Raw genomic sequence first — 14979 nt, 5'->3', positions numbered from 1 at the left:
TGCAGGCCCACCATAAAGTTTGATTTGCAGCGTTTGTTGCAGACGAAGGGCGGATCGGCGCTGATGGATCTCCCACCAGGTGTCGGACGAACGATGAAGCACAGGTTACTGGTTGACATGATATTCACCAACTTTCACATGTGATGTAGCTGCGGAGTACTCCCTTTTTTTCAAAACATATGATGTCTAGATAATATAATTAGTTGAAAAATAAATTAATTAGTTTGTTGCACACGTTATATGTTAAAAAACCCGAGAGAGTATCTTATTTGCAAATTACAATTTTATTTGCTTGCTTTATGGTCGTGTATGAATTCGATGCTAGTGGATGTGCCAAAATTAGCACTATTTTCTATAAATACTACATTCTAAAATACCCTTTATAACAAATTCAGTCATGCTTATATCGATTTACATTTGAAAAAAATGTAATTAGTCAAAGTTCGAACAGTAAAACAGAGAACAACGGAACATGCATTGTCTGAAGAACAGGTTGAACATATATTTTTCCTTTGAAATGGAGGATTTCGTCCTGAATGACCTATGGAGTGGGATGCCGACTTTGATTCATCAAAGAAGTTACAAAAAAATTATCGGGAGGCAATGATTCAACTAAATACACCTATATTTACCAAACTCATTTGACAAGTTTAAAAGGATAAATAAAATGAATCCACAACCAGATTTTTTGTCCTCGGGTATATGCTTCATGTTTTTATCGTTTCTTTTCTCACTGATGGAATCAAAGGCAAACCTCTTTTCTCAGCAATGGGATCGAAATAAAACCTGAATGCTTGCATAGCTTCTAATCTAAGCTCGCCTATAAGTGAGTACTCTCCAAAAGTTGTGACGTGGATGTTCTTATATTTCAAAAAAAAAAACAGAGAGAGAGTCGTGTCTTGGCTGTTCCTGTTGCACTCGTTTGCGAGCGCGGCAGTCGGCGTATCCGCCGTGTCTGACGCGCTCGTGACGCGAATCGGCGACCCTGCGCCGGGCCTCTGACATGCGGACCCCACGCCCCGGCGCCCTGCTGCCACTGCCACCAGGCACCCACTGCCTCCACACGCCCCACCAGAAACCGCAACCTGAAAATATCAACGGCCTCTCTTCGCCCCCAAGCAAACCCCCGCCGCCCACCTGCGCTTTCCTCCTCAGATATTTCCGGCCGCTCCTCCCCTGTAGCGCGCGCACCGCCTCGCCCCGCGGTCTCGCCGCCAAGTGCCCCGAATCCGGCGCGGGGTCCGCCGCGATCGCCTCGCCCAGCCAAAACCCCACACCCTCCGGCTGTCCGCCGAGCACACGGCCGCCTGTGAGCACGCGAACCCCCCCGGCTGTGGACGCCACGCGGAGCGCCCGATGGCCGGCCACAGTATGTCGGTTCCGCTCCGACCCGAAGCCTATAAATTCCTCGCCGCCCATTTCCTCCTGCTGCTCTTCCTCGCCCCCCACTCTCGACGCCCGCGAGCCCGCGCCCGTCGTATGCCGCAATGGACCGCACCCGCCCAGACGCTGGTGGAAGCAACCCCGACGCGCCCTACTGCGCGGCGGCCGCGCTGCTGCTGGAGCCCAAGCTCGAGGACGAGGAGCTGCCGCTGCGGCAGCTGGCGTCCCCGGGCCCCTTCGTGCCCCTGGACCAGCTGATGCCGGGGCCGGAGCCGGCGGTGGCCGTGCCGCCGCGCCCGCTGGAGGCGCTGCTGCAGGGCCCGCAGCTGCCGCCGTTCCTGTCCAAGACCTACGACCTGGTGAGCGAGCCGGCGCTGGACGGGGTCATCTCCTGGGGCGCCGCGGGGAACAGCTTCGTGGTGTGGGACCCCTCCACCTTCGCGCGCGACGTGCTGCCGCACAACTTCAAGCACAACAACTTCTCCAGCTTCGTCAGGCAGCTCAACACCTATGTGCGTACAGAATCCTCCCTTCCTTTCTCCCCCCCCTCCCCCCTCACGATCCGTCGCTCTGTTCTTGAAATGCTCTATCGCTCTGCTCGTGACATGCTCTGCTTGGGGCGAGAAATCATGGTCCCTTGTTTCTGGTATTGATGATCTTGGGTGCCTAAGATTCCCCCTGCCGTGTAGATTGCCGATGATGAAGACCTTGCTGACGACTTTTTCTTTTCTGTGCGATTCTTTCTCTTGGTGTTGTATCGTGTGAATCTTGTAAAATCTGGCCTGTAAATGGAGTGTGTATACTTTACTTGCTCCATTTGTTTTGCACTTTTGCTGAGCGGAATCGCAAGATACTATATGTAATTCAAAACTGCCCGAGTGATAATATAAACTGGAAACAATCCTGAGGAGTAGATCCTGTGATGGGCAAGCTTAATCCGTTTCATGGAATGCGACGCTCTGGAAGGTAAGCTTCGCGATCCACATGTTGCATACGCACCTCTGTTGCAATTCGATTCTGTATTAGGAGTGTACAGCAATAGGCTTAGGTTGCACATTCGTTTTCCATTTCCCCTGTGAAGTGCTGCAGATCGTTTTTGTTGGTTGTTTGCTGCCTTGTGTATCTATATGCCTTTTCTCCTATAAATACTCTGCCCCGTCTTCACAATTAATAGGTCTGTTGCAGTGCAGGTCTTTTTTTTTACTTGCTTGCCGTTTATCAATGTTGCCATATTACTGAAAAAATTTAGCGCTTCAGATATCTTCTAATTTTGTATTACAGTACATTTGGTGCAGTCTTTGGTTTAGAGAAGTTTTAGCTCCTCTGTATTAGGTCTGGTATAAGAGAATACAATAAAAAAGCATGAGCCAATTTGGTTCCACACAACTATCTTCTTGATTGGTAGGCATAAAACCTAGAGCCTGACTCCTCAAATACTCCCACTGGAGAGGACATGCAGTATCTATTTGGGGGGTTAATTTTCATGAGGGGAGATTATAGTCATTTATATTTCTTTATTTAGGGGCACTTAGTGGTTATTCTTAATAGTAGTTTAGTTCCTTGTTTTTAGAATGGAAAAGTTACGGCATATGCATCATAGCATGCACTTAGCCTTAGTTCATTGTTATTTCATAACAGCCTTTCGTTTAGAAAACAGAAGTTTAGTTCTTAATCAGTGATAAGTGGAAGCTAGCTTCTTGGTATAGGTTTAGGCGTAGATGACTACATAAATGAGGTTTTGGCATATGACTGCATCAAATGGTATAGGTTTTGGCATAAATGAGGTTTTGGCATACAACCACATAAATCATGGTGGAGCTTATTCCTTTTGTTGTAGCGATTTTTTTTTATTTTTCTGGTAATTATAACACTGTTTACCATAATATTCTCAGGGTTTCCGCAAGGTTCATGCTGACAGATGGGAGTTTGCTCATGAAGATTTCCTGCGAGATAGCAAGCATCTGTTGAAGAGGATTGTCAGGCGCAGGTCCTCCCCAACACAACAAAGCAGCATTCAGCATGGCTCATCTTCTGGAGAATCCAATTTGGACCCTGAGCTCCACACACTGAGGAGAGAGAAGAACGCACTGCTTGAAGAGGTAGCCAGGCTGAAACAGGAGCATCGTCAGACAATTGAGCAAATGAGCACGCTGAATAACAGGCTGGAGTCGGCGGAGGACAGGCAGAAGCAGATGGTCTCTTTCCTGGCCAAGCTCCTTCAGAATCCAAGCTTCGTGAGGCAACTGAAGCTGCACAGGGAGCAGAAGGAGATTGACTCCAGCAGGGTGAAAAGGAAGTTTCTGAAGCATGTACCACATGGCAGTATAGAGTCAGAGTCCAGCTCACAGTATGGTGGAGAGAGTGGTTCACATTTTCCTGCGAGTTCTCCCATGGCTATAAGTGCGCACGATGACATTGCAGAACTTCAGAATTTTCTCTTGGAAGACGATGACCTCAACTTTGGTATGGATCCAGACAACATTGAGCTTGACAGAGTCGAGCAACTGGATGACATCGGGGCACTGGTTCAGGGCTTTGATACACAAGAAGAACTCGAGCTCGGCAGTGGAGCTGAACTACTGGAGATGCCTCCAGCTTCTGGTCCTCTCGGCCAGGATCCCACCATCGGCAGGTCCAAGGGAAAGAGTGAGCTGTGTCCAAGATTGGACGCTATCTCTTCTGAAGCCAGCTACCTCGGATCAATATCGGACACTATGGGCGCGCTTTCAGGCACCATGCTAGGGACAGCAAGCACAATGATGGACGCTGATGAGGAACAAATGTGGGGCGTGGATGCTTCAGCACCTCTGCAAAGCACTTGCAGCGGCTCTAGTCAGCAAACCTTCAGTCGCCTTGCCAGTGATCCCTATCTGATGGACATTGCCAACAAGCCTGAGAAATTCTGGGACCTTGATTTTCAGACACTAGATCAAGGAGATCTGCAGCTGGACAAGTGTGCTATTGATGATCCTACTCTTCACCAGCGGCAGCAACAACGAAACATGAAGGATCCCTAGATCAATTGCTGTGTGATACTCTATCGACCTAAGTAGTAAAGTATGGACGTTGCTGTAATTATTTTGATATTTAGGAGGCTACTAAAATCCTAGATATGCCTACTATGGCACTTAGTAGTAGTAATCGTATGTTTTTGTTTCCCATTCGTTCACCCTAGTGTTTTTTAATGGAAACTTCTATCCTATGATTTGTTCGGAGCAGTTGATGACTGCTCGGCCGATTCTTTTTGTTCCCAATTGTTATTGGTTGTTTCTTCCTTGCTGATGTCTTGATAAGCAATTGGATCTGAACCCTTTTTTCCATTGGAAAGTCGAGCAAATTGTAGATGTACTGCCGGGTGTTCTTCTATCTTGTCTACATTTTCCTCTTCATCAGATGGCTGAATTTTACCTTCATCAGAAGGAAATATACGAGTTCTATGACTGCTGTATCTGCGTTATGCCTGTGACTCTGTGAGTGCATCAAATGGGATATGCTATGGTCTGATCATCCGATGTTTGTTAAATTTGTGATCCTCCTACCATTATCATGGCGAAACTTATCCCAAAGATGCGGATGCCGAGATGAACTATTTGGTTGATCTGAGGCCTCTGAACTTGTGTAGCCTACGGGTTTTTTTTAACTCAACATGTTGCAGTTGCAGACTTGCAGTGGTCATCAACCTCTGGCGCAGTCCGGTGACAGTAGGCAACTCTCGTTGCTAATTCACACGTGTCCGTGCCGTGCCGACGACGAGTAGCCGAGTTGGCAACTTACTAGGAGAAGATTTCACTACAACACACCCCATCACCGCCGGTTGTAAAATGGCATCACCGCCGGTTCTGATCCCCGTTGGATCAAAATCGACAGTGATGGTATAGGCCATCACCGCAGGCTCTATAACTGGCGGTGATGCCCCTAAAAACAATAAAAAAGAAAAATGCCGCACGCTGCCGGCACCCCGTGCTGCTGCCGCTGCTCCACGCCACGGCGGCCATGCGCGCGCCGCCCACGAGCTCCTCCGCGTCGCAGTTTGGCACCGTCGCTGCCGCATGCCGTGGCCACGCGCCGCTGCCACGCCGCGGCCCAGCGCCGTGCCACTGCTCTATCACGAGAGGGGAGAGGGGGAGGGTCGGCGCTGCGGCTCCCCGGCGCTGCTTCGCGCCGCGGCCGTGTATGGCTTGTGCTGCTGCTCCGTCGGGAGAGGAGAGAGGTGGAGGGGCGACGGGAGGGGAGGGGAGGCATCGAGGGAAGGAGGGGAAGGGAGGGGCGGCGGCGGCTAGGGGGGAGGGAAGGGGCTGCAGCGGCGGGGGGAGGAAGGGGCGGCGGGAAGGGAGGCGCAGCGGCGGCGGGGTAGGGAGGCAGGGGCGGCGGGGGAGAGGGAGGGGGGTGGCGGCGGGGGAGATCGAGGGAGGGAGGCATGCGGCAAGGTGATCGAGGAGGAGAGTTTAGGGGACAGGAAGGCGTCGGTGGAGGAGATAAGCAATGAGAGAGAGTACAGATAGAGGGGAAAGGAAAATTAAATATCTACGCATCACCGTCGGTCCGTGCCTGGAACTACTGCTGCCGGTTCCAACTGCTACTATGGCTACCAACTTTAGAACCGGCGACGATGAGACTTCATCGCTGGTTCATTTTGAACCGGTGGTGATAGAATATTTGAAAAGTCCTGTTCTGTAGTAGTGTTTTACCACGTACGTACATACTGACCCAGCTCTTCGACATATAGGTGGAAGAACCCTAGTTCAACAAGTCAACGAAGCAACTAGACCGGATTTTTCATGAATGGCATGATGATTGCCATGATTTCCTTCCATCATCTTAGTCTGACTTCAACTCGTGAAACAATCTGCTCATGTTAATGATTGCTCATAATTTGTACAGAAACCTTTCTTGCAATAAAATTATAGTATTATCATGGCAAACCCAATGCAAGAATTAGTATAGAACAAACTAGAATTAGAATAGGACAAACCAGCGGCGTCTCCGCACATGGCATGTGTGCCGACTACTACGGCCGGAACAGAACTAAATACCTTCTTCAGGAATGATTGCTTAAAACTCAACTATCACATGTTTAACTCACACATAATACGGGTCCAGTGGTTAGAGGAGAATACTACCTCCGTCCCAAAAAGGAATGCAACTTTCGCGTATCGAAAAGTCAAATAGTTTTAAATTTGACCAAATTTATACAAAATGGTATTAATATTTATATTATCAAATAATTATTATTAGATTAATTATGTAATATATTTTCATACTGAATTTATTTGGAGACACAAATGTTAGTAACTTTTGTATAAATTTGGTCACTGTCGGAGGAATTCTCCAGCCGGGTGGCGGAAAGCACCAGCCTAATCCTAGTTAAGGATGGGTTTGGAGGAGACTTAGGAGCGCTCGATCGGAGGACAGATGAACGCAGGAAGGACACGAAGATTTAGAGTGGTTCGGGCCGCCGGAGCATAATACCCTACGTCCACTTTGGTGTTGTATTGGCTGCGTGAGCCTGAATGGAAAGCAGCATAAGCTTGTGTGTGCAACCTAGAACTTGTCCTCTAACGAGTACACTCTTCCTTTTATAGTCCAAAGGGAGTGCTTACACTGTGCGGGACCCCGACAGGTAGGCCCGGCCTACAGGGACCTATTCTAAGTGATATGGAGGTCTCCATCTCCAGCTCCTCGTTGTAGCCTTCGAGGTTGGGAAGATAACGTGCGTATCCACAACCTGGATACGGTCGTGCGCTGCCTTGCAAGCTGAAGCGTCCCCCCCATCAGGGAAGACTTAAAAGTGTCGATTTATCAGTCCCAGGAGGCTGATAACACTTTTATTACATCAGATGGTACATCACCGTACAACTCTACGCGGTAATGGGCAGTGAAGCGCCACTATCGCGAGGATTACAACCACAACCCACACAACTACACTAGCTACGAACAAAGGATCATCAGAGTCTTGCGCCATGCGGAATCCAACGGTGGCCTCAACCACAGGCAAGACTGGGTGCAGGACGAAACCCTACTCGTTGTCTTCGGGGACGTAGTCTGGGTCTTCCACTGTAAAAGTAGGAATGGGGTGAGTACAAACGTACTCAGCAAGTCCAATCACACCCACGGAGGGGGTATAGCAGTAATCATATGCACAGGACAAACCAAGGATAGGTTATGGTTCATTTGTGAAAAACTCAATCGTGTGCAAGGGTTCGTTTAAAAACAATTTCCAAAACGAGTTTTCTGGCACCAATATCACACGATGTTGATCCACACAGGATCCAAGTTTTAAACTGCTACCGGACTCCCCGTCCGCCGTAGCACACGGCACAACTGCCGGACACTTTCCAAACAACTCACACCAGCCCATCCATTCCCAGAGATAAACACTAGTTATGTGACCACACCGTAACTTGCCCAATACCGTGGGCACGGCTATTCGAATAGATTTTCACTCTGCAGAGGTGTGCAACTTTACCCACAGGTGGGGTACCACAGCACGAACACCTTAGTGCCGGTGCAGATCTCAACAGAGCCATTACCCACCTTAGCTAGACCTGACTAGCCACCACGGGATCCATCAAGGGGTCATTCGACCTATCACCGAGGTTTGACCGGGGCATAAGTCACACAGAGCTTATCCCGTCTCCTTGATCACCCGTTGCTCTCAGCTCTCCTGATGGCTATCAGGCTAACTAGTGGGATTTATGCTAAGCCGTTGCCCATACAACGGTCAAGTGGTTCGCACGACAAGAAGCTAGGTGAGATGTCACATCAACTCGGTCCTTAGGGGTGACAAGATGGATATCTCCCTTCCTCGCTCAACCACACAGGTACGAGCACACCAACGGCAATTCACACAGAAATGCCATCCATCTCGTCTAACTCACTTTTCAAAACCACATTTTATCCCTTCCCACACACACACATTTTCTTTATAAAATCAGGTGGTCAAAGTATGGTTGTCTCAAGCAAGGGTGGCTATCCTACCATGTTTCCAACACGCAAAACCATGCAATTTTATAAAACAGGCCACTGGGTTGTGTTTATAAAAACTAGGACAGAAACATGCATCAAAGGGCGGGATTGAACTTGCCATCGTCAAATCCTTGCGGGAAGTCCTGGTCGAAGCACTGTCCCTCGGGTTCGGGGTCGCGGAACTGGTCCTCGTTCGCTTGGTCACAGTCGGGACCTTCCTCGTTCACTCCGTATCCTACGACGCAAACAAACAGGCACACAATCAAGCACAAGAAGTAAAAGCTTTTATCGTCGAGCTTGAATCGGAGATAATTTAGTTACAGAGTTAGGGGTGATATCTTTGGGTGGTTTCTTAATGGCATGGCTAAAACTATACTAGAAACGGAGTGGTGAAGTTTCGGGTCGATCGGAGGTCGTTTTACACATAAAATGACGAGTTAAAGGTGGCTTCAGGGGTTAAACGGGGGTCCAGGGGCTTGTTCGTAAATATCCGGAAAGAGTGAGGACCTATTTGCAAATCCTAGAAATATTAGGGGGCAGTGAAAAGTGTGTGAGGGGTCTATTTGGAAATAATAATATAGGATGGAGGGATTAGGTTTGAAAAGAAATAGTAACCAGGGGCTTTTCTGCAAGTTTTACAAAGGTGGGAGGGCTCTTAACAAAATGGGAAAAAGAGGAGGGGGCTAAGGGCAAAACTGCCCTTCTTCTTCCTCCCCTCACCACGTGAAACAGAGGAGGGATGGGGAGGCTCGGCCGGCCCCCAAATCCGGCGGCCCTAGGGCCTAATCGGCTCGGGTGTGTGGGGGAAAAGGGAGAGGAGGGAGAGGGGGTTCCACTTTGGGGCTCACCTCGGGCGGGGGCTGCGCGAGGCGGCGGGCCGGCGTGAGGCAGGCGGCGGCGGCCGTGCGGCTCGGGTGGCGGTGATCTGGGCGCGGGGGAGGAGGTAGGCAGGGGCGGCGCGGCTTGTGGGGGGCTAGGGGCTGCGGCCAGGCCTATTTATAGGCGGCCGGCGGTGGGGGAAAGGGGTGGCCGGCGGAGCGGCTCCACGGGCGGCCATTAATGGCGCCCGTGGCTTGCGGCGGGGCGCGGCCGTGCACAGCCGTGCACGTGGGGGGGCCGGGCGGCCGTGTGCGGGCACAGGGGCGGCACGGCGGGCGAGGCGGCACAGTGGCACACGCGCGGGTACGGGCGGCCGGGCACAGGCGCGCGCGAGGGGAGGGGCATCGACGGGTGGCGCGGAACGCGTGGGGGAGCGCTCGTGCGCGCGCGTGCGGCGCGGCGACGCGCAGGCCAGAGCGGGGCGCGCGCAGGCACGGCGCGGGCAGCGAGGCCGGGGCGGCGGCGCGGTGGCCGTGCGGGCGGCGCGGCGTCGCGGGGCCGGGCGCGGGCGTGCGCGCACGGTGCGGCGGGCGGCGCGGCGTCACGGAGCACGGCAGCGGAGGACGGCGCGGCGCGGCGCGCGGCCACGCGCTGCGCGTGCACGCGTCGTGACGCGGCCGGGAAGGGGCAGGGCGGCGCAGTTCGTGGCTCGGAGCAGAGGAACAGGAAGGAAGGGAGGAGAAAAGAAAAGAGAGGGGAGGGAGAAAAGGAAAAAGAAAGAGAAGGAAAGGAAAAAAAGAAAGAGGAAAGAAATAGGGAGAAAGAGAGAAAAGAAAAGAGGGAGGGAGAAGAGCCGGCGCCGGTCGCGGCGGTGACCGCGGCCGGTCGGCCACGCACGGGGAAGCGCGCAGCGCGAGGAGAACAGCGAGGGGAAAAAGGAAGACGCGTCGGCGCCAATCGCGGCCGTAGCCGCGGCCGGTCGGCCACGCGCGCGCGGGATTCGCGCGCTGCGCGAGAAATGACTTGCGCCGGCGCTACTCGCGGCGGTGACCGCGCGCGGGCGGCAGGCCTCCGAGCGGCGCGGGACGGGATGGCGATACGGTCAGGGGTTAGGGCTAGGGTTTGACGACGAGTGGTTTGTAAACGAAACATTCTAACGCGTGATTTGATTTGGTAAATTTTTAGGGCGTCACAAACCTACCCCACTTAAATGAATCTCGTCCTCGAGATTCGGCTGGCTTCTAAACAGGTGGGGAAACTCCTTCTTCAGGGCATCTTCAAGTTCCCATGTCGCTTCTCCCACCCCATGCCTACTCCACTGAACTCTGCAAATCCGCACTTCGGAGTTCCTCGTTCTTCTGGTGACAGTGTCCAAAATTTTTACCGGTATTTCCTGGTATCGCAGGTCCGGCTGTAGGTCTATTGCTTCTATTGGTACATGTTCTTCCTCGGGTACTCTCAAACACCTTCTTAATTGCGAGACATGAAATACCGGGTGTACGTCCGACATCTCTTCCGGCAACTCCAGTTGGTATGCCACGGTTCCGACTCTCTTCAGAACTCGATACGGTCCAATGTATCGAGGGGCCAATTTTCCTTGTACTTGAAACCTTCGTGTTCCTCGAATGGGTGAGACCTTAAGATAAACAAAATCGCCTGAGTTGAAACTTATTTCCCGCCTCTTCTTGTCTGCATAGCTCTTCTGTCGGGACTGAGCTGCTTTCAATTTCTCGCGGATTTCCGCTACTTTTTCTTCTGCTTCTTTTATGAGCGCGGGTCCTACTAGTGCACGCTCTCCAACTTCTGACCACATCAGGGGAGTTTTGCACTTCCTTCCATAGAGGGTTTCGAATGGCGACATGCCCAAGCTGGCTTGGTAGCTATTATTGTACGAAAATTCTGCATAAGGCAGACTCTGCTCCCAATCCTGTCCATAGGTCAGGACGCATGCTCTCAGCATATCTTCCATAATCTGATTCACCCTTTCGGTTTGACCATCCGTCTGCGGGTGATATGCGGAGCTGAAATCTAACTTAGTGCCCATGGCTTTATGCAGGCTTTTCCAAAACCTAGATGTAAATTGGGTCCCTCTATCCGAGACAATCCTGCTAGGCACTCCGTGTAACTTTACTATGTTTTCTACATAAAGCTTTGCTAACTTTTCCCCACCATAAGTGGTTCGTACGGGTATGAAATGTGCCGATTTAGTGAGTCGATCCACTATTACCCATATGGAATCGTGTCCCTTCTGTGTTCTGGGCAGGCCCACTACAAAGTCCATTCCTATTTCATCCCATTTCCAGACCGGGATAGGCAAGGGTTGCAATAACCCGGCTGGTTTTTGATGTTCGGCCTTGATCCTCTGGCAAGTATCACAATGGGCCACAAATTGTGCGATGTCCGCCTTCATTCCATTCCACCAATATTTTTGCCTTATGTCCATATACATTTTGGCGGATCCTGGGTGGATGGAGTAGGCCGAGTTATGGGCTTCGTCCATGATTATCTGCCGGAAGTCTCTATTCTGGGGCACACAAATCCTATCCTCGTACCATAATGTTCCTTTATCGTCTACTCTGAAGCCCGGTGCTTTGTTTTCTCCAGTTTGTTTGCGGATCTTCATTAACTCCTGATCCGAGCTTTGAGCCTCTCTAATTCTATCCTCTAGTGTTGATTGGACACTTAGCACTTGGCTGGATCCTCGAGGAACAATGTGCACATTTAATCGTGCCATTTCCTCGCGCAGATTGTCATCCTTGGGTCCATAAGTTCTCCGGCTTAGGGCATCGGCTACCACGTTCGCTTTTCCAGGGTGATAATGAATTTCCAAATTATAGTCCTTGACTAGCTCTAACCATCTCCTTTGTCTTAAGTTCAAATCCGACTGGGTGAAGATATACTTCAGACTCTTATGGTCAGTGTAAATCTCACACTTATTCCCAATCAAGTAATGCCTCCAAATTTTGAGGGCATGCACTACGGCTGCTAATTCCAAGTCATGGGTCGGATAATTCTGCTCGTGAGTCCTGAGTTGGCGGGAGGCATATGCAACGACTTTCCCGTCTTGCATCAGCACACACCCTAATCCTTGTCGGGACGCGTCACAGTAAATGACAAAATCCCGATGAATGTCCGGTAGGGTTAGCACTGGAGCGGTTGTCAGCCTTTGCTTCAACTCTTGAAAACTTCTTTCACAACTTTCTGTCCAGGCGAACTTCTTCTCCTTCTTAAGAAGTTCTGTCATGGGTCGGGTTATCTTAGAGAATCCCTCAATAAATCTCCGATAGTATCCGGCCAATCCAAGGAAGCTCCTGATTTCACTAACGTTAGTTGGCCGCTGCCAATTGGAAACGGCTTCGACCTTCTCTGGGTCCACTGCTACGCCTTCCGCGGTCAGGATGTGACCAAGGAAAGCTACTCTCTCCAACCAGAATTCGCACTTGCTGAACTTGGCATATAACCTATGTGTCCTTAGCTTTTCCAATACTACCCGCAGATGTTGCTCATGTTCCTGAATACTCTTGGAGTAGATAAGTATATCGTCGATAAAGACTACGACAAACTTATCCAGCTCGTCCATAAATACCTTGTTCATGAGATTCATAAAATAGGCAGGGGCATTGGTTAGTCCAAAGGACATCACGGTGAACTCAAACTGCCCGTAGCGGGTGACGAAAGCTGTCTTAGGGATGTCACTTTCCTTAATCTTAAGCTGAAAATATCCTGACCTTAGATCGATCTTGGAAAAGTACTTGGCTCCTTTTAGCTGATCGAAAAGGTCATCAATCCTGGGGAGGGGGTACTTGTTCTTAATGGTAACCTCGTTCAGTGCTCGGTAGTCCACGCACAACCTCATACTCCCATCTTTCTTTTTGACAAACAGCACTGGGGCTCCCCACGGCGACGAGCTTGGTCTAATGAAGCCGATTTGCTGCAGTTCTTCTAGTTGCTTCTTTAACTCTGTCAACTCAGAGGCCGCCATCCTATAGGGTCTCTTGGCTATAGGGGATGTTCCGGGGATAAGGTCTATGACGAACTCTATATCCCTATCTGGCGGCATACCGGGAAGCTCTTCGGGGAACACATCTGGGTATTCGTTTACTACCGGGACTCCTTCTAAGGGCTTGGCTTCCATGCTAAACATCATTGGGTCAAACTTACTATCCCGGGTATGGCAGGTCACTTGTATTCCTTCGGGGTTTGTTAGGTGTACCACTTTGTCTGTGCAGCCTATGAGACCATTGTGTCGGCTTAACCAATCCATTCCGAGGATCACGTCTATTCCCCCAGGCTTAAGTACTACCAAATCTGCTAAAAAGTCTACCCCACTTAAATTGATCCTTACCCGTGGACAACCTAGTTGACAATTGATGTCGCCTCCAGGCGTCCGGGTTAATAGGGGTGTTTTTAGTAGTACTGTAGGTATTTTGTGTTTCTCCACATAGCTTGAGGATATAAACGAGTGTGATGCTCCGACACTAGCGGCTACGGGGTGCCGGCCACGGGAGGCCCTCGCGACGTTCCGGGGGGTCACCTGTTGATTGGGTAAATCGGGGTTACGATTTTGGTGATGTTTAAGTTGTTTAATTCGTATATATAAGGCAGAATCTACCTTCTGCCGGTATCTATATAAATAAGCAGCACACAACACACCAGCACACGACATCACAAGCAACAAGCACCAACTATTTTATTAAGCAGGGAGGGTACAACTTAGGGGTACGACTAAGTCTCGTGCTACTCGGCCAGGGTTTTGCAAAAGGGCACGTCTTAAACAGAAAGGCTGGGAAAGGCATCACTGGGATGGCGTCGGTCACTCTACTTGCGTGGTGTGTCTTCTTCCGGGGCGGACAGGGTGAGAGGTTCTCGCTCGCCGTCCTCTGGGTTCCCATCGGTCAGGGGCTGCATTGCAGCATCCCCTTCGTCGGCGGCAGCAGAGCTTCCAGGGTTCTCGGGTGGGGCTCGTGTGCTCCCAAAGAGTGATCCCCACCCTATGACGGGTGTCCCGAGTAAAACATGGTCTTCCCCTATCGCCGGGACGGGTGTTCCACTTTGGGTCCAATCTTGCATACGCCGGTCTCGGGCCTGCCTGAGGCTTTCTTGGGCGACAGCTTCGCTACTGACCGCGGCTGCGGCTCTCGCCTCGGCATGGGCGGCTCGGATCTGCTGTATCCTCACCGCGAGCTCTGCTTGCTCGGCTCGGTGAGTCTGCTCCCTCAGAAGGTTGGCTTGCTCGTCAAAGAGTTGGTCCAGGGCGGCTAGGTAAGTAGCTACTTGGTACAGGGGGCCTTCTTCGTGGCGACGTCGTTCCAGGTTTCTCATGCGTGCTTCCCAAACCGGGGTTCTGATGGCTGGCGGAAAGAACTTTGCTGGTGTGGGGGCGAGGTGTTCTTCAAAAATCCGGCACAAATAACGGAGTGCTTTTCTGATGGCCAAGGGGTAGGTGTCTTGGTGTCTAAACCCGGTGGCGGTCGCCCGCCAGGGCTGGATGTCGGGGTAGTGATTGCTCCTGGCGATGACCAGGATCACCCTGCAGCGGAGGGTACCATGGTGCTCGTACTCTCGGCTGTAGTACCTTGGGCGCTCTGTAACGCCAAGGCCTTCCAGGGTGTCGATCAAGAGGCTGGGGAATCCAGGTGCAGCTTGGCAATTGCCCTGGGTCCATCCTTCCTCAGCCATCTGAAACAGAAACAGGGTAAACAATCTGGTACAGGTGCAACGGGATGATATTTATTATTACAACAAGGGTGGTACAGTTTTTATGGATGTGTAGTCATTAGGTAGGATTTTAGCTAGGGGTGCTAATCCTAT

At 51.1% G+C, this 14979-nt stretch overlaps 1 protein-coding gene across 1 annotated transcript; it reads left to right on the top strand.

Moving 5' to 3' along the window:
* Positions 1-1173: 1173 nt before the first annotated feature.
* Positions 1174-4657, top strand: LOC112890344 (heat stress transcription factor A-3-like). The gene is made up of 2 exons (XM_025957254.1): positions 1174-1895; positions 3276-4657. The coding sequence occupies exons 1-2, from the start codon at positions 1488-1490 to the stop codon at positions 4398-4400; spliced, it is 1533 nt and encodes a 510-aa protein (XP_025813039.1). The 5' UTR covers positions 1174-1487; the 3' UTR covers positions 4401-4657.
* The last annotated feature ends 10322 nt before the right edge of the window (positions 4658-14979 follow it).

The sequence above is a fragment of the Panicum hallii genome, chromosome 1 (assembly GCF_002211085.1).
Source record: "Panicum hallii strain FIL2 chromosome 1, PHallii_v3.1, whole genome shotgun sequence".
Lineage (NCBI taxonomy): Eukaryota > Viridiplantae > Streptophyta > Magnoliopsida > Poales > Poaceae > Panicum > Panicum hallii.
This window is presented reverse-complemented; position numbering and strand designations above follow the sequence as displayed.